Consider the following 20,018-nt stretch of genomic DNA (forward strand, 5'->3'; position numbering starts at 1 on the left):
GCTAGCTAAGTTAACGTTGTTTTGTTCTTTTGGTTTTTTTTCTGCCTGCAAACACACTGGATGATTCAGAATCCATTGAAGAGCTTGAGCAATTCATTGACGAGAGATACGCACAAACTCAAAGTAACATGTCACTGGTTTCAGAGGATTCAAGCATTGTTAAGGACAACCAACAAACCCAAAATCAACAAAACAAACCAAAACCAGGTTGGCCAAGCGGTATCAACGATGGAACCTAACCATCCCTTAGTAAGAGTGGAGAGTGGGGAGAGGTTTACTGATATGGATGTTGACTTGTTAAAATCCATCAATGAAAGGCTTGCCAAACTTGATATCTTGGATATATACGAGAGGACATCAATAGAATTCAGTCTAGAATTCAGCCAACGTCAGATTGATGATCTAAGGAAAGAGAACACTGCACTGAAAGGTACTGTAGACTCTATTCATAGCAAGGTTGAGGTGGTGCAAAGGGAGAACAAACAACTTAAAGAAACCTTGCTTGATGTACAGTGTCGATCAATGTGGGACAATCTAATATTCTCAGGGATACCGGAGAATGACAACAGTAGAGGCTGTGAGGACACTGTCCGAGACTTTATGTCAACTCAACTGAAACTGCCCACTGATGTTGTGCGTAATGTCACTTTCTCCAGAGTCCATAGAATGGGTAAGGCCTCTGGGAATAGCCCATGGGCTATTATTGCATGTTTTGACATATTTAAGCAAAAGGAAATGACAAAGAGCAGGGGCAGAGAACTCAGAAACACTGATTTTGGAATGAATGATCACTTCCCCACCGAGATCAATGAAAGGAGAAAAAAATGTATCCCATCATGAAGGAAAAGCGTAGCCTGAATCAACGAGTCTCCATGGTGATGGAGAGACTTTACATCAACTGGCAACTGTATCAGGACTCTAGAGTAACTCCCTGGCTATTTTAATGTAATGTTCAAATCTGAGTTTGTGTTGTAGTGTACAACTTCAACTATAATGAATGCATGCTCTATTGATCTCCACTATAATGAATGCATGCTCTATTGATCTCCACTATAATGAATGCATGCTCTGTTGATCTCCACTATAATGAATGCATGCTCTATTGATCTCCACTATAATGAATGCATGCTCTATTGATCTCCACTATAATGAATGCATGCTCTATTGATCTCCACTATAATGAATGCATGCTCTATTGATCTCCACTATAATGAATGCATGCTCTATTGATCTTCACTTGATAAGGAAAGGGCTGCATATAGCTCAGGTTAATGTATGTAGCCTACCTAACAAAATACATGAGGTTTTTAACTTGGTCAACATAAATAATATTCATATTTTGGCTTTGACTGAAATGCATTTAGATGCATCTGTAAATGATGGGCAAATTAACATTCAAGGATATTGTCTACTGAGAAGGGACAGGAATAGGAATGGTGGGGGTATAGCTCTGTACATTCAGAATCATATACCTTTTAAGAGAAGGTATAACCTTAATATATGTCAAATAGAGGCACTATGGGCTCAGGTACATCTGCCTCACCAGGCACCCATATCGGTAGGATGTGTGTATAGACCTCCTAGCTCTAAGGTGTCCTATCTGGATGAGTTATGCACTGGGTTTGACCAGGTCACAGATAGCAACAGAGATGTATCTATCTTGGGTGATTTTAATATAAATTGGAGGGATCATAATAATTAGAATATAACTAAATTTATGAGATATGCCGAGAACTGTGGTTTGAAACAAATGGTTAATGATACTACTAGATCATCAACTAGGTTGGGTCATCGTTCAGACACGTGCATTGATCTGATCTTCTGTAATATACCATTGCAATGCTTAAAAGCCAGATCAATACCAGTGGGCTGGACAGACCATAATATTGTGTCCATAACCATGAACACCAAGGTTCCAAAGAAACCCCCAAGGATTGTGGTCAAGATACATTTTTAAACATTTAATCATGAGCTATTTCAAAATGATTTGGCTGCTGTACCCTGGGAGCTGATTTATCTAGAGGATGATTTAAATCACACTACAGCATGTTTTATTGATTTGCTCACTGAGGTAATGGACCATCATGCCCCAGTAAGAAAGAGTACAGTTGGGGCTCGTCTGTCTCCATGAATTGATGATGAACTGGGTGAGGCTTTTCTCAAAGAAATATTGCAAAAGTCTTAGCAGCCAAATCAGAACTAGAAATTGATGAACAGAATTATAGAACATTACGTAATTATGCAGTTAAATTGAATCGTAGGGAACAAAAAATATTTTACAACAATGCTTTTATTGATTGTAAAAATTATTCTTATTTAAGAGGTATGGAATACAGTTAAGGGCTTACTTGGTACATTTATCTCATCATGCCCATCTAGTGTGGAGGTTGGCGGGAGAACAATAAGAAAACCAGCTGATATTGCCAATCATTTTGCAGATTTTCTTTACAAAGAAAATGTATTTACTGAGCAATAATGTAAACACACATTCTTCCAAACAAGCTACTGTCCAATGGATTGATGGTCATATTATGAGCAACAAGACCTGCTCCTTTAGTCTACAAATGGTGTCAGTAGAGGAAGTGTTAAACCTATTGAAGTCATTACCCAATGGTAAATCTACATGGACAATTTTTTACTTTGCTATGGTGCTCCCCAGATTGCAGCTCCACTAAAATACATATTCAATTGGTCACTGGAAAAGGCGATGTTTGCAAATGTATGGAAGCATGCTAAACTGTGTCCTATTCCGAAAGACAGCAAAGAACCCATTACTCCTGCCAAGTCAACCAATTAGTCTACTCCCTTCACTCAGTAAGATATTGGAGGGTATTGTGAGTAGACAAATATGGGAGTACATGGAAAAGAATGATCTGATTACAGCCAATCAGCATGCTTATCACAAAAACCATTCCATTACCACTGCATTGGTTGACATGACTGACCAGTGGTTCAATGCTATGGATAATGGCAGGTTTGTTAGTGCAGCATTTGATTTAGTGGATCATGAAATAATTTTGACAAAATTAATGCATTATGGTTTTAAGGAGGTAGCATTGAATTGGGTACAGTCATATCTAACTGACAGGAAACAGTCCACCTATATCAATGGTTCATTTTCTTCCCCTCGTGCTTTAAACTTTGGAGTACAGCAAGGCAGCTGCCTTGGGCCACTTCTTTATTTAATATATACCAATGACCTTCCTTATACCTTATCTGAAACTCAAGCTACTATATTTGCAGATGATACTACAATTTATACAGCAAGTGTCACGGTCTGACCATCGTTCGTATGTGTTTTCCTTGTTTTAGTGTTGGTCAGGACGTGAGCTGGGTGGGCATTCTATGTTGTGTGTCTGGTTTGTCTATTTCTATGTTTGGCCTGATATGGTTCTCAATCAGAGGCAGGTGTTAGTCATTGTCTCTGATTGGGAACCATATTTAGGTAGCCTGTTTTGTGTTGGGTTTTGTGGGTGATTGTCCTTAGTGTCTTGATGTCCTTGTTCTGTGTGTATGTGCACCAGTATTAGGCTGTTTCGGTTTTCGTTACGTTTATTGTTTTGTAGTGTTTGTATTTAGATTCGTGTTACTTCAGTTTAATAAACATGGATCGCAATCTACACGCTGCATTTTGGTCCGACTCTCCTTCACACCTAGAAAACCGTTACAGAATCACCCACCACAAAAGGACCAAGCAGCGTGTCAACAGGCAGGAGCCGCAGGAGAGGCAGCAGCAGCAGGAGCAGCAGCTACAGTGGGAGAGGCTGCACTACTTGGAGAAATGGACTTGGGAGGAGATTCTAGACGGGAGAGGACCCTGGGAACAGCCTGGAGATTATTGTCGCCCCAAAGCCGAGCTGGAGGCAGCAAAAGCAGAGAGGCGGCATTATGAGGAGCTAGCACGGCAGAGCGGATGGAAGACCGAGAGTCAGACCCAAAAAATTATTGGGGGGGGCTCACAGGGAATAGGGCTATGCCAGGTAGGAGACCTGCGCAAACTCCCTGTGCTTACCGGGGGGCTAGAGAGACCGGGCAGGCACCGTGTTATTGAGTGGTGCGCACGGTGTCCCCAGTGCGGGTGCATAGCCCGGTGCGGTATATTCCAGCTCCTCGTATCGGCCGGGCTAGAGTGGGCATCGAGCCAGGTGAGGTTGGGCAGGCTCGGTGCTCAAGAGCTCCAGTGCGCCTGCGCGGTCCGGTCTATCCAGTACCACCTCCACCCTCCAGCCCTCCTTTAGCAGCTCCCCGCACCAGGCTTCCTGTGCGTGTCCTCGGTCCAGTACCACCAGTGCCAGCACCACGCATCAGGCCTCCAGTGCGCCTCGCCTTTCCAGCGCTGCCGGAGTCTCCCGCTTGTTCAGCGCTGCTGGAGCCTTTCTCCTCTCCTGCGCTGCCGGAGTCTCCCGCCTGTTCAGCGCAGCCAGAGCCTTCCTCCTCTACAGCGGTGCTGGAGTCTCCTGCCTGTTCAGCGCAGCCTGAGCTGCCAGCCTACATGGAGCAGCCAGAGCTGTCAGTCTGCATGAAGCAGCCAGAGAAGCCAGTCTGCATGGAGCAGCCAGAGCTGTCAGTCTGCATGAAGCAGCCAGAGCTGTCAGTCTGCATGGAGCAGCCAGAGATGTCAGTCTGCAAGGAGCTGCCAGTCTGCAGGGAGCTGCCAGTCTGCACGGAGCTGCCAGTCTGCAAGGAGCTGCCAGTCTGTAAGGAGCTGCCAGTCTGCAAGGAGCTGCCAGTCTGCACGGAGCCGCCGGAGCTGCCAGTCTGTAAGAAGCCGCCAGAGCTGTCAGCCTATATGGAGCAGCCAGAGCCAACAGTCAGTGTGGAGCAGCCAGAGCCGCCAGTCAGCATGGAGCAGCCAGATCCGTCAGTCTGCCAGGATCCGCCAGTCAGCCAGACTCTTCCAGATCTGCCAGTCAGCCAGACTCTTCCAGATCTGCCAATCAACCAGACTCTTCCAGATCTGCTAGTCAACCAGACTCTTCCAGATCCGCCAGTCAACCAGACTCTTCCAGATCCGCCAGTCAACCAGACTCTTCCAGATCCGCCAGTCAACCAGACTCTTCCAGATCCGCCAGTCAACCAGACTCTTCCAGATCCGCCAGTCAACCAGACTCTTCCAGATCCGCCAGTCAACCAGACTCTTCCAGATCCGCCAGTCAACCAGACTCTTCCAGATCCGCCAGTCAACCAGACTCTTCCAGATCCGCCAGTCAACCAGACTCTTCCAGATCCGCCAGGATCTGCCAGAACTGCCAGTCGGCCAGGATCCACCAGTAGGCCAGGATCCACCAGTTAGGCAGGATCTGCCAGATCCGCCAGTCAGCCAGGATCCGCCAGTCTGCCAGGATCCGCCAGTCAGCCAGGATCCGCCAGTCAGCCAGGATCTGCCAGTCAGCCAGGATCTGCCGAAACCACCAGCCAGCCAGGATCTGGTAGATCCATCAACCTGCCTGAGCTTCCTCTCACTCCTGAGCTTCCTCTCACTCCCTGAGCTTCCTCTCACTCCCTGAGCTTCCTCTCACTCCTGAGCTTCCTCTCACTCCTGAGCTTCCCCTCAGTCCCGAGCTTCCCCTCAGTCCCGAGCTACTCCTCAGTCCCGAGCTACCTCAGTCCGGAGCTGCCCCTCAGTCCAGTGGGGCCCGTTGTTAGGTTTCCTAGGCCAAGGTTAGCGGCGAGGGTCGCCACTCAAGGGACGCTAAGGAGGTGGACTAAGACAACTATGGAGTGGGGTCCACGTCCAGCGCCAGAGCCGCCACCACGGACAGATGCCCACCCAGACCCTCCCCTATAGGTTTAGGTTGTGCGTTCGGAGTCCGCACCTTGGGGGGGGGGGGTTCTGTCATGGTCTGACCATCGTTCGTATGTGTTTTCCTTGTTTTAGTGTTGGTCAGGACGTGAGCTGGGTGGGCATTCTATGTTGTGTGTCTGGTTTGTCTATTTCTATGTTTGGCCTGATATGGTTCTCAATCAGAGGCAGGTGTTAGTCATTGTCTCTGATTGGGAACCATATTTAGGTAGCCTGTTTTGTGTTGGGTTTTGTGGGTGATTGTCCTTAGTGTCTTGATGTCCTTGTTCTGTGTGTATGTGCCCCAGTATTAGGCTGTTTCGGTTTTCGTTACGTTTATTGTTTTTTTAGTGTTTGTATTTAGATTCGTGTTACTTCAGTTTAATAAACATGGATCGCAATCTACACGCTGCATTTTGGTCCGACTCTCCTTCACCACAAGAGAACCATTACAGCAAGACAATCGGTTCAACAGGTGCAGCAAGCTTTACAAGGAGATTTGGAGCATATCAGGGAGTGGGTTCGCTGGAACAAACTTGTTTTAAACACCAAGAAAACCAAAGTTATGTTGGTCTGTTCCACTAGGAAAAGGCCAACACAGCATGGGATACAATTAAGTATGGGAGGAGTACAAATTGAGGAAGTGGCAGAAACTAAACTACTAGGAGTGCAGCTAGATAACTGCTTATCATGGTCATCTCAAATAACTCATCTATGTAAAATAAATATTAAAACAGCATGCATGATCAGGAGGATAGCTAAATATTTACCAGAAAAGATTCTTAAGCAAATAACACAAGCATTAATTGAGAGTCAGGTGAATTACTGTTCTGTGGTCTGGGGAAATGCATCAGTAAGTGAACTTAGGAGGCTGAAGATTGCACAGAACAAAGAGGTAAGGATTGTTTTAAGGTGGAGATAGGGTTCTTCTGTTGTAGTCATGCGCAATGCTCTTGGTTGGTCATCAATCAACAAGATAATTGAAAAAAGCATGCTTATTTTATTTCATAATATACATCATTTAAAACGGCCAAACTCTATTCACAACGGTATTCAGTTAGTAAGAGACAGACATTCAGTAAATACTAGGAATAGATTGTCCACCATGTTGTCCAGACAGAAAAGAGAAATAGGCAAAATAACATTTCGATTAAGAGCAATAAAGAAATGAATAATTTAACTGAGCAAACCTTTCAATATATACATTTAAACAGTACTTTAAAAACATTTAAATGTAATACATAGGAAAGTTGTGCTGGACTATGGTAGATGAAGAATAAATATATATTTTTAGACTGTTATTTATCTGGTCAAAATGTTACTGTATTATGTCTGTTTGTATCAGTGTGTTATATGTGAAAATGTGTTCGTATTATAAATTGTATTTTAATGTTTAAGGACTCTTGGAAGATTAGTCCAAGTGAGGATTAAAAAAGATCCAAATCAAATCTCTTAAATCCTTTCTAGAGCACTTGCTCAAAGGCCTCCTTTCTCCTCATGATCCCAACCAGAGCGAGCGATCCAGTGGTTCCAGGGTTCAGGCCGTCGCCAAACCTAGCCTCCCCACAGCCTCCCCACAGCCAAACCAGAGACAACTGTGAAGAGCAAGAAGATGTCCTTTCTTCAAAGAAAAAGGTAGTGTACATTTCCTTTTGATTATCCAGAATTAGTTCACATTGTGTGCATGTAATCCGTATGGGTAACTGATGAAGTCAAGAGAAAATGTCAATTCCGGAAAATAGCAGAATAAATTGTCAGGTTATATTATATGTTAATTGTCTTCCTCTGTTTACATGTAAACCATCAGAGTGGCAACAACGTGGATCCATGCCCCTGCTGTTGCTGTGGACTATAACAGTGAATATCAGTATTGACCTCTCTCTCTTTGTGGCAATATTCTCTACATGCACATACAATAGGGACATTATTCAAAATGTCTTACCATCCTGTGGTGTTGGTGATGTTTAATGAAATGAATACTGAAAATAACAAAATATTTATTTCAAACCCTAAAGCAATTACCACCTTCATCTGATCATCTGTCCAGGTGCAATGCATACAGTATTTGCTTGACTGATATTCCAAAGAATTGTTCTGGTTTTCATTCTCCAGGGCTACGACACAACAGATGACACCAGCACTTGAAGAGAGTTTTTCCTGTGTGTATCAAAAATGGTCCACCACCCAAAGGACATCCAGCCGACTTGAAACAACTGTAAACTCTCCTTCCAGACTCATATCAAACATCTCCAATCGAAAATCAAATCTAGAGTCGGCTTTCTATTCCGCAACAAAGCCTCCTTCACTCATGCCGCCAAACTTACCCTAGTAAAACTGACTATCCTACCGATCCTCGACTTCGGCGATGTCATCTACAAAATTGCTTCCAACACTCTACAGTTTATCACAGTGCCATCCATTTTGTCACTAAAGCACCTTATACCACCCACCACTGCGACCTGTATGCTCTAGTCGGCTGGCCCTCGCTACATATTCGTCGCCAGACCCACTGGCTCCAGGTCATCTACAAGTCCATGCTAGGTAAAGCTCCGCCTTATCTCAGTTCACTGGTCACGATGGCAACACCCATCCATAGCACGCGCTCCAGCAGGTGTATCTCACTGATCATCCTTAAAGCCAACACCTCATTTGGCCGCCTTTCGTTCCAGTTCTCTGCTGCCTGTGACTGGAACGAATTGCAAAAATCGCTGAAGTTGGAGACTTTTATCTCCCTCACCAACTTCAAACATCTACTATCTGAGCAGCTAACCGATCGCTGCAGCTGTACATAGTCTATCGGTAAATAGCCCACCCATTTTTACCTACCTCATCCCCATACTGTTTTTATTTATTTACTTTTCTGCTCTTTTGCACATCAATATCTCTACCTGTACATGACCATCTGATCATTTATCACTCCAGTGTTAATCTGCAAAATTGTCATTATTCGCCTACCTCCTCATGCCTTTTGCACACAATGTATATAGACTCCCCTTTTTTTCTACTGTGTTATTGACTTGTTAATGGTTTACTCCATGTGTAACTCTGTGTTGTCTGTTCACACTGCTATGCTTTATCTTGGCCAGGTCGCAGTTGCAAATGAGAACTTGTTCTCAACTAGCCTACCTGGTTAAATAAAGGTCAAATAAAATAAAATTTAATTAAAAAACTAAGGGAAGCATTGGAGTCAATATGGGCCAGCTTCCCTTTGGAACACTTTCTAGTCCATGCCCGAACGAATTATGGCTGTTCTGAGGGCAAAGGTTAGAGGGGGGATCCGTATTAAGGTGTTCCTAAAGTTTATCGTTTATAGCCGGTGTCACGTCTTGGACCCTACCATTTATTTGTCAGTGTCTTATGGATGCATTTGGATATGCATGCACATGGAGGTGTGTACGAGGATGGACATGTGTCTAGGCGGGTGGATGTGTGTCTGCTTGCCCGTGCACATGGACATGGGCTCAGTAGGCCCGAGGGTAACGTGGCTCCTTACTTAGGTGTCTGAACATCTTTGACAATATAGATAATTGTTTGAGAGTGGATCTCTATGTATTCGACGGGATTCTGTTGTTATGAATGTGACTTGGGTCTCTACTCTTTATTCAGCATTGATGTTGACTGATATGTATGAATTTCAACATCTTTCCTGCAACAACAACAAGTACCCTATCGTCATCCTTGAGTAATGATTCCACAATAGAAAATAACTCAAGTAAAGGTCAACCAGTAGAATACTACTTGACTAAAAGTCTAAAAGGTATTTGGTTTTAAATATACTTAAGTTCCTTAGGAATGTAGTGAAGTAAAAAGTCAACATTGTCAAAAAATTGTTTTAAATAAAGTACAGATACCCCAAAAACCTACTCAAGTAATACTTTCAAGTATTTTTACTTAAGTACCTTACAACACTGGCAATTAATGTAGGAATGATAATTGAAAACAGCGAGTGTCTTGAAAATACTGATTCATCCAATGTAGGGTTCTAGCAGAACCCTACATTGGATGGAATTGTTTCCTTTTTGAAGGACATTTGTGTGCCTGGCACAGTATCCATACAAAGATGAATTAAAATGCATGAATATTCAGTCAGGAGTACAAGCTGGAACAAGGGAGTAGGAGTTACAGTAGGAGTTACTCCCTTTTACTCCCCTAGCACCTGCCATACTGGATTGTGAAAAGGGAAGAACTGGTTCAACATTTACATACAGTATCTATTTTAAGTGCCGGTATGCAGTGAGTTTGTCCTTCAACCAGGACTTTTGTATTACTGAATAACCTGGATACCGCTGCTTCTGTTTTAGTTGTCATGTTTGGCATGACGACAAGTTGAAAGGAGTGCCACAACGGAATCACCGGCACCCAGGCAAGTGTTACAATCAACAGTAACCGTGAGCTCAAGGTTTGACTAGCCAACTGAGCACTGGAATTTGGCCATGTTTAGAATGTCTGATAATATCAGGTACAAAATAATGAACGGAAGAGATTGACAGGAAATGGATACAGTATTACGTAATATAGGATGCCGCCACAGAAATAGACTCCGTGTCTCATTGTACAGTAGTACAGAACTGTACAGAGAGGGTTCAAATGTTTCATGAAAGGTTTGCATATTTTGATAGCGATTCAAACCTTCGGTAAACTAAACGGCGCAGAGTCAAGAGAGTTAAGAGACGGAAGAGCAGCTACTGCTGTGGATACATTCTCTTGTGAGTAGAATAGTCCTCCTTTGCTCGTTCTCCTTTTGCTTTCCAACCTATTTTGTTCTCATCTACAATGCCTTCGGAAAGTTTTCAGAACCTTTGACTTTTTCCACATTTTGTTACATTCCAGACAGGGTTGGGTATGTTACTTTCTAAATGAAATCCGTTACAGTTACAAGTTACCTGCCCAGAATTGTAATCAGTAACGTAACTTTTGCATTACCCAAACTCAGCAACGAGATTACTTTGCCCTTAAGAGACATTAGAAGAAGACAAAAATGTATGTCACCAATTGAACAACATCTATTGCAGGATAAATCAATGTTAAAGTTTATATAGCTGGCCATATATGGATGCTACATTTTACTTTATGGGTTGGGTATGTAGGCTTCTTCTAACCCATCCCTTTCTATTACATATAATAATACCATTAAATGATATCTTTACATTAAGAACCAAAGTCTATCAGAATTTCAGTCATTCCAATAAATGTTATACCCCTTGATCTTCAAGAATAGGACTTGTAAATATGGTATAGACTAGCCAAATTGTTTTCCCTGAGCATGACCCCAAATGTAAGGACTTATTAGCCACCCCTACTCTGTGGTTTATGATTTTGTTGTCATGGAGGACTGATTGGGCTCGTTGATTCGAGATGAAAAATAAATGCTGCGCTCATGGAATTGCATGCTTTGCCAAGAGTGTGCAAAACTGTCATCAATGCAAAGGGTGGCTACTTTGAAGAATCTAAAATCTAAAATATATTTTGATTTGTTTAACACTTTTTTGGTTACTACATTATTCCTTATTTGTTATGTCATAGTGTTGATGTCTTCACAATTATTGTACAATGTCGAATCAAGTAAAAATAATGAAATACCTTTGAATGAGTAGGTGTGTCCTGACTTTTGAAGGCTACTGTATGTATAATTTATAAATCCAAGAATGGATGTAGCAACTACAGATTGCCCCTTTAAGTATATCAAAAGTGTGCAAGTTTGACCATGTGTCTATTAGGGCTATGGATATTTTTGTTTTTATCAGCATGAATTAGACTGGGCAATAAAAGCCCCACTTTTATTCCATAGGCTGGGATCCGCACTATGCAGCTGTTGTAAGAGCGCATTTTTCAATGGCTGTCTACTGGTTTCAAAAACATGAATTGATAGGCCGTTTAAACTTCTTGAATTCAACCATTATTGAGTTCAAATACACATTTAGATTTGTGAACAGCCATCCACAACAACCACAAGGCGCAAATAGCTAAGTGAGAGAGCAGCAGTGTGATGCCCATCAATGCGCTATGGAGATACCAATAATAAGTGATATCCGTATCGTCGTAGACTACACCACTACTGTTAACTTTACCTCCAAGCGTTTATTCAAATTGGATAACCTTTGGATGTCGACAGCAGTCACACCATTGGAAGACATAGCTTGGACTATAGCCTACAAACGCCTATTCCTGCTCATTTCCCGCGGTCCATCAAACACATTTGATGTAGCACCATATTGGTCTGATCAGACTCGCTCAGGTGGAACAAACTTAAACTTGCACCATTTTTCAATGCTGATTTAAATATCATTGAGAAAACGGAAAAGTGTCAAAGATTTTTTTTTGCGCAAACATCCTTTCTAAATGTAAAAGTAATCATCTAGCTTTTCAAAAGTATCGGTAGTCTGATTACAGTTCCGTTTTTTGCACATGTAATCCACTACTCCCCAACCCTGATTACAGCCTTATTCTAAAATGGATTAAATACAGAAGGAAATCCTCAGCAATGTACACACAATACCCCATAATGACAAAGCAAAAACACGTTTTTAGATATGTTTGCAAATTTACATAATATTCAAACCCGTTGCTATGAGACTCGAAATTGAGCTCAGGTGCGTCCTGTTTCCATTGATCATCCTTGAGATGTTTCTACAACTTGATTGGAGTCCACCTGTGGTAAATTCAATTGATTGGACATGCTTTGGAAAGGCACACACCTGTCTATATAAAGGTCCCATAGTTGACCGTGCATGTTAGAGAAAAAAATGAGTTGTGTCGAGGCACAGATCTAGGGAAGGTTACCAAAACATTTCTGCAGCATTCAAGGTCCCCAAGAACACAGTGGCCTCCATCATTCTTAAATGGAAAAAGTTTGGAACCACCAAGACTCTTCCTAAAGCTGGCCACCTGGCCAAATTGAGCAATTAGGGGAGAAGGGCCTTGGTCAGGGAGGTGACCATGAACCCGATAGTCTGATATAGCTCTAGAGTTCCTCTGTGGAGATGGGAGAACCTTCCAGAAGGACAACCATCTCTGCAGCACTCCACCAATCAAGCCTTTATGGTAGAGTGGCCAAATAGAAGCCACTCCTCAGTAAAAGGCACTTGGAGTTTGCCAAAAGGCACAGAAACAAGATTCTCTGGTCTGATTAAACCAAGACAAACTCTTTGGCCTGAATGCCAAAGTGTCACGTCCTGAGGAAATCTGGCATCATCCCTAAGGTGAAGCATGGTGATGGCAGAATCATGCTGTGGGGATGTTTTTCAGTGACTGGGAGACTAGTCAGTATTGAGGGAAAGATGAACGGAGCAAAGTACAGAGACATCTTTAATGAACTCCTGAGTGCTCTGGAGCAGGTTCTCAGACTGGGGTGAAGGTTCACCTTCCAACAGGACAACAGCCCTAAGCACACAGCCAAGACAATGCAGGAGTGGCTTCGGGACAAGTCCCTGAATGTCCTTGAGTGGCCCAGCCAGGGCCTGGACTTGTACCCAATCGAAATCTCTGGAGAGACCTGAAAATAGCTGTGCCGCAAAGGTCCCCATCCAACCTGATAGATATTGAGATGATCTGCAGAGAAGAATGGGAGAAACTCCCCAAATAGAGGTGTACCAAGTTGTAGCATCATACACAAGACGATTCGAGGCTGTAATCACTGCCAAAGGTGCTTCAACAAAGTACTGAGTAAAGGGTCTGAATACTTATGTACATTTTATATATCAATTTTTTATAAATTTGCAAAGATATCTAAAAACCTGTTTTTGCCTTGTCAATATGGGGTATTGTGTGTGGATTGATGGGGGAGGGGGGACAATTTAATACATTTTAGAATAAGGCTGTAACATATCAATGTGTAAAAAGTCAAGGGGTCTGAATACTTTGCGAAGGCACTGTAAATGGAAAGTGCGGACTATGTCAAAAACTGCTCTAGATGTGTAGTATTGTTTTATATCTTGGTCGCCAAAGAACCATCTTTAAGGGAAAAAATGATGTCAAGCCCGTTGAAACACATGTGATGTATTGTTAGGTCCTAATTATTAGAATAAGAACTGGACGGACACTGTAAAACTTAAACCAGGTTTATTAATCCCAGAGGATCGAACAGCTGAATCAACAAAAACACGTTTCCTCCTGTGGTAGTATACATACCCCACTTTGGGTGGAGTTTCCTCCTTATAGCAAAACATTGTATGTTTACCGCTAGGCAGAAAGTTAAGTGACATGGGCAATAAGCGGTTCCTCCCCTTATGTCTCTATTCTAACTAATGCTTAATAATATAACTAATGATTAAGAATAGTTAAAGCTCAGAAATCCAAACCCATATGTATATAGCTAACAATAATATACAGTGGGGCAAAAAAGTATTTAGTCAGCCACCAATTGTGCAAGTTCTCCCACTTAAAAAGATGAGAGAGGCCTGTAATTTTAATCATAGGTACACATCAACTATGACAGACAAAATGGAGGAAAAAAAATCCAGAAAATCACATTGTAGGATTTTTTATGAATTTATTTGCAAATTGTGGTGGAAAATAAGTATTTGGTCAATAACAAAAGTTTATCTCAATACTTTGTTACATACCCTTTTTTGGCAATGACAGAGGTCAAACGTTTTCTGTAAGTCTTCACAAGGTTTTCACACACTGTTGCTGGTATTTTGGCCCATTCCTCCATGCAGATCTCCTCTAGAGCAGTGATGTTTTGGGGCTGTTGCTGGGCAACACGGACTTTCAACTCCCTCCAAAGATTTTCTATGGGGTTGAGATCTGGAGACTGGCTAGGCCACTCCAGGACCTTGAAATGCTTCTTACGAAGCCACTCCTTTGTTGCCCGGGCGGTGTGTTTGGGATCATTGTCATGCTGAAAGACCCAGCCACGTTTCATCTTCAATGCCCTTGCCGATGGAAGGAGGTTTTCACTCAAAATCTCACGATACATGGCCCAATTCATTCTTTCCTTTACACAGATCGTCCTGGTCCCTTTGCAGAAAAACAGCCCCAAAGCATGATGTTTCCTCCCCCATGCTTCACAGTAGGTATGGTGTTCTTTGGATGCAACTCAGCATTCTTTGTCCTCCAAACACGACAGGTTGAGTTTTTACCAAAAAGTTATATTTTGGTTTCATCTGACCATAATGACAGACATTCTCCCAATCTTCTTCTGGATCATCCAAATGCTCTCTAGCAAACCTCAGATGGGCCTGGACATGTACTGGCTTAAGCAGGGGGACACGTCTGGCACTGCAGGATTTGAGTCCCTGGCGGCGCAGTGTGTTACTGATGGTAGGCTTTGTTACTTTGGTCCCAGCTTTCTGCAGGTCATTCACTAGGTCCCCCCGTGTGGTTTTGGGATTTTTGCTCACCATTCTTGTGATAATTTTGACCCCACGGGGTGAGATCTTGCGTGGAGCCCCAGATCGAGGGAGATTATCAGTGGTCTTGTATGTCTTCCATTTCCTAATAATTGCTCCCACAGTTGATTTCTTCAAACCAAGCTGCTTACCTATTGCAGATTCAGGCTTCCCAGGCTGGTGCAGGTCTACAATTTTGTTTCTGGTGTCCTTTGACAGCTCTTTGGTCTTGGCCATAGTGGAGTTTGGAGTGTGACTGTTTGAGTTTGTGGACAGGTGTCTTTTATACTGATAACAAGTTCAAACAGGTGCCATTAATACAGGTAACGAGTGGAGCCTCTTAAAGAAGGAGTTACAGGTCTGTGAGAGCCAGAAATCTTGCTTGTTTGTAGGTGACCAAATACTTATTTTCCACCATAATTTGCAAATTAATTAATAAAAAATCCTACAATGTGATTTTCTGGATTTTTTTTATTCTCATTTTGTCTGTCATAGTTTAAGTATACCTATGATGAAAATTACAGGCCTCTCTCATCTTTTTTAGTGGGAGAACTTGCACAATTGGTGGCTGACAAACATTTTTTTTGCCCCACTGTAGTCGTTTTTGTTGTTGTTTGATTTGACAAATTAATCAATAGCATTTCGCCATCAAATCCCCTCAAATACATTAGAGGGATATGCCTATGCCCCTGACAATGTGAGTGAAAGAGTGCAAGTTTAAATGCTGTTACACACTCTTTCTCCTCAGCATTGTAAAATCTAAATGGCTCTGCAGATGTGATGGAAACATGGCATATCCTGGTCTGGCGTATTTGTCTGATCCTGGCCATCTGTGAGTTTTTTTTCGTCAGTAAGATATTGCAGTGCAAAAATAACTTTATGGTACAGTAATGTGTACATAAGGCATACAGTAATTCCTTGTCTATCTTTCCTCAGTGCCGCACCTCCACCAGTGCCTGTCAGTGCATTTCCAGAACAAGGATCTCCTTTATGTGGCTCAGGGGAGAGACCTGGTCCTGCAGACCCAGTTCCAGATTACACCAACAGAGAAGATCGTCATGGTGATTTGGGACTACAAGACTGAGAAGGGTCAGGGACAGGTCAGGCTGGCCGATCACCAAGATTCACCTGGCAATCCAATAGACCAGAAGGGGGCCTTATTTAGGGTGGAGAATATAAGTTCATCTAACTATGGAGTCTACATCATCACTGTGACTAACCAGATGGGGAACGAGGAAGCAGCAAAGATACTTGTTAGAGAGAGTGGTGAGAAACAGTTACACCAATAATTCTGGTCACTATCTAGATTTAGTTTGGGTCATATACTGTGCAATCTAATAAAGTCCCATTACCTTGACATTATCCTCGGTCACAGGCTTTCACCTCACCTTCCGAACAATGTGAGTGAAGCCTCGGTACCGAGGCTACCCTTATGTGCAGAACTACGTAAGGACGCAATAACCAATATCACTATATTTGGACTATTTGTTCTGCCTAACTTTTTCTCTCCCTCCCTCTCGCCTAGTTGCTGCTCCTGTGGCGTCTCTGTCCCTCCAGTGTGAGGTGGCCAATGACAGGGCACAGTGGGACAGCCCAGTGGTTTCCTGGTTGGTGGATGGGGTAGAGGTCTCCAATCAGACAGCCAATCTCTCTGCAGATGGCAGGAACCTATACATGTCTGGAATGAAGGGCCACAACTACACATGTGTGGTCAACAGCAGCCTGGGGACCAGTGTTACACACTACATCACTGGTATACATGCATTATGATCATTTATTATGACTATTTTGAGTTTTTTCAGTCTTTCATGCTTATTTGCTGTGGCCTAGATTCTCCTACACCATCCCAAAGTAACCAATCCTGTGAGACTTGGTGTGTTGTAATATTGGTCATCATCATCATCATCATCATCGTCATCATCATAGTGATTCTAAAGAAATGTGGATGTCTCTCCTGGTAAGATTACATAACATCTCCCCGGCTTGTCTTTTACAGTAATACATGAATAAACTACTGGTATTCTGTTTGGTACGCGTACACTTTTCACATTGCTGTGTGTTATTAACAGGAGATGCAAACAGCGGAGGACGAATGGGATTATATGACTTTAGGAGGTCTATCGCGTTCCATTATCAGTCTTATGACATTTTGTTACACACTGAACGATCACACAAGTCTTTGGCACAGATGGGCACCTGCGGAGATGGTATGATATGAGAAGTTTAAATGTAATATTCTATTGCAGTATGTCACTCTACCAGACACCAATGATCATTCCTATTAAGAGCAGTGGCCCTATTCAGCATCAATAAAATATATTGATATGCCTTTTTATCAAATTAAATTGTATTTGTCACATGTTTAGCAGATGTTATTATGGGTATAGTGAAATGCTTGTTATTGGTGAATTTGTGTGCTGATTTGTGGTATTTGATGCAGTGTCTACACATATATTTTGACTTATTATATCTTTGTATCTTTTTGTTAAGTACTGTATGCCATCACATTTACAAGTTAAAATTAAACCTAAACCTACTTTTGTGATGTATGATATAAAGCAAATGGAAAAATGCACACTTTGCTACAAATTCAGCAAGAAAATAAACCTCCTCTCACTGTCAACTGCGTTTATTTTAAGTAAACTTAACATGTGTAAATATTTGTATGAACATAACAATATTCAACAACTGAGACATAAACTGAACAAGTTCCACAGACATGTGACTAACAGAAATTGAATAATATGTCCCTGAACAAAGGGGGGGGGGGGGGTCAAAATCAAAAGTAACAGTCGGTATCTAGTGTGGTCACCAGCTGCATTGAGTACTGCAGTGCATCTCCCCCTCATGGACTGCACCAGATTTGCCAGTACTTGCTGTGAGATGTTACCCCATGTTGGATTCTGTATTTTACATTATAGCCATTAGCATATATATGATAAAATATTATCTGATGTTGGTTGTGTGAGGTGTCTGCATTTGTGCACTGGAGCATCATTATGAGATTAAACAACTGCTTGCTACTTGCCTGTTTGTGTGCGACAAGAACTGAGTAACATGGTGTGACCTGCATGTTGCAAAACTGTAGATAACAGCCCAGCAGATGCTTTGTCCTTGTGTTTGTATGTACAGTGCCTTGCGAAAGTATTCGGCCCCCTTGAACTTTGCGACCTTTTGCCACATTTCAGGCTTCAAACATAAAGATATAAAACTGTATTTTTTGTGAAGAATCAACAACAAGTGGGTCACAATCATGAAGTGGAAGGACATTTATTGGATATTTCAAACTTTTTTAACAAATCAAAAACTGAAAAATTGGGCGTGCAAAATTATTCAGCCCCCTTAAGTTAATACTTTGTAACGCCACCTTTAGCTGCGATTACAGCTGTAAGTCGCTTGGGGTATGTCTCTATCAGTTTTGCACATCGAGAGACTGAAATCTTTTCCCATTCCTCCTTGCAAAACAGCTCTAGCTCAGTGAGGTTGGATGGAGAGCATTTGTGAACAGCAGTTTTCAGTTCTTTCCACAGATTCTCGATTTGATTCAGGTCTGGACTTTGACTTGGCCATTCTAACACCTGGATATGTTTATTTTTGAACCATTCCATTGTAGATTTTGCTTTATGTTTTGGATCATTGTCTTGTTGGAAGACAAATCTCCGTCCCAGTCTCAGGTCTTTTGAAGACTCCATCAGGTTTTCTTCCAGAATGGTCCTGTATTTGGCTCCATCCATCTTCCCATCAATTTTAACCATCTTCCCTGTCCCTGCTGAAGAAAAGCAGGCCCAAACCATGATGCTGCCACCACCATGTTTGACAGTGGGGATGGTGTGTTCAGGTTGATGAGCTGTGTTGCTTTTACGCCAAACATAACGTTTTGCATTGTTGCCAAAAAGTTCAATTTTGGTTTCATCTGACCAGAGCACCTTCTTCCACATGTTTGGTGTGTCTCCCAGGTGGCTTGTGGCAAACTTTAAACAACACTTTTTATGGATATCTTTAAGAAATGGCTTTCTTCTTGCCACTCTTCCATAAAGGCCAGATTTGTGCAATATACAACTGATTGTTGTCCTATGGACAGAGTCTCCCACCTCAGCTGTAGATCTCTGCAGTTCATCCAGAGTGATCATGGGCCTCTTGGCTGCATCTCTGATCAGTCTTCTCCTTGTATGAGCTGAAAGTTTAGAGGGACGGCCAGGTCTTGGTAGATTTGCAGTGGTCTGATACTCCTTCCATTTCAATAGTATCGCTTGCACAGTGCTCCTTGGGATGTTTAAAGCTTGGGAAATATTTTTGTATCCAAATCCAGCTTTAAACTTCTTCACAACAGTATCTCGGACCTGCCTGGTGTGTTCCTTGTTCTTCATGATGCTCTCTGCGCTTTTAACGGACCTCTGAGACTATCACAGTGCAGGTGCATTTATACGGAGACTTGATTACACACAGGTGGATTGTATTTATCATCATTAGTCATTTAGGTCAACATTGGATCATTCAGAGATCCTCACTGAACTTCTGGAGAGAGTTTGCTGCACTGAAAGTAAAGGGGCTGAATAATTTTGCACGCCCAATTTTTCAGTTTTTGATTTGTTAAAAAAGTTTGGAATATCCAATAAATGTCCTTCCACTTCATGATTGTGTCCCACTTGTTGTTGATTCTTCACAAAAAAATACAGTTTTATATCTTTATGTTTGAAGCCTAAAATGTGGCAAAAGGTCGCAGTGAGCCCGTATATACGAAAGTTGCATTTGCCATTTATTACTTAGCTAATAAAAAATACACAGTATACAATCGGTGACTCATTGTTATATTTATCCTGATACCAGATTCGAATTTACGCAACCCTAACACCCACTCTTCCACCAAGGCACCTGCAAGTTCCCAGACATTTATGGGGCGAATGGCC

The 20,018-nt window shown here is 42.3% G+C and overlaps 1 protein-coding gene across 3 annotated transcripts; it reads left to right on the top strand.

Annotated features, from left to right (window-relative positions):
• The first annotated feature begins 10,122 nt into the window (after window positions 1-10,122).
• On the top strand, window positions 10,123-18,070 carry LOC109909709 (uncharacterized). 3 transcript variants are annotated; one of them, XM_020508722.2, is made up of 6 exons: window positions 10,123-10,488; window positions 15,860-15,943; window positions 16,048-16,377; window positions 16,637-16,864; window positions 16,942-17,068; window positions 17,181-18,070. In XM_020508722.2, the coding sequence occupies exons 2-6, from the start codon at window positions 15,892-15,894 to the stop codon at window positions 17,215-17,217; spliced, it is 774 nt and encodes a 257-aa protein (XP_020364311.1). In that variant the 5' UTR covers window positions 10,123-10,488; window positions 15,860-15,891; the 3' UTR covers window positions 17,218-18,070. The 3 variants fall into 3 exon arrangements, with proteins under 3 accessions (XP_020364311.1, XP_031646878.1, XP_031646877.1); XM_031791017.1 differs by having other exon boundaries at window positions 10,260-10,488; window positions 15,887-15,943; XM_031791018.1 differs by lacking the exon at window positions 15,860-15,943 and having other exon boundaries at window positions 10,240-10,488.
• Window positions 18,071-20,018: the final 1,948 nt, after the last annotated feature.

The sequence above is a fragment of the Oncorhynchus kisutch genome, linkage group LG2 (assembly GCF_002021735.2).
Source record: "Oncorhynchus kisutch isolate 150728-3 linkage group LG2, Okis_V2, whole genome shotgun sequence".
NCBI classification, from domain to species: Eukaryota; Metazoa; Chordata; class Actinopteri; order Salmoniformes; family Salmonidae; genus Oncorhynchus; species Oncorhynchus kisutch.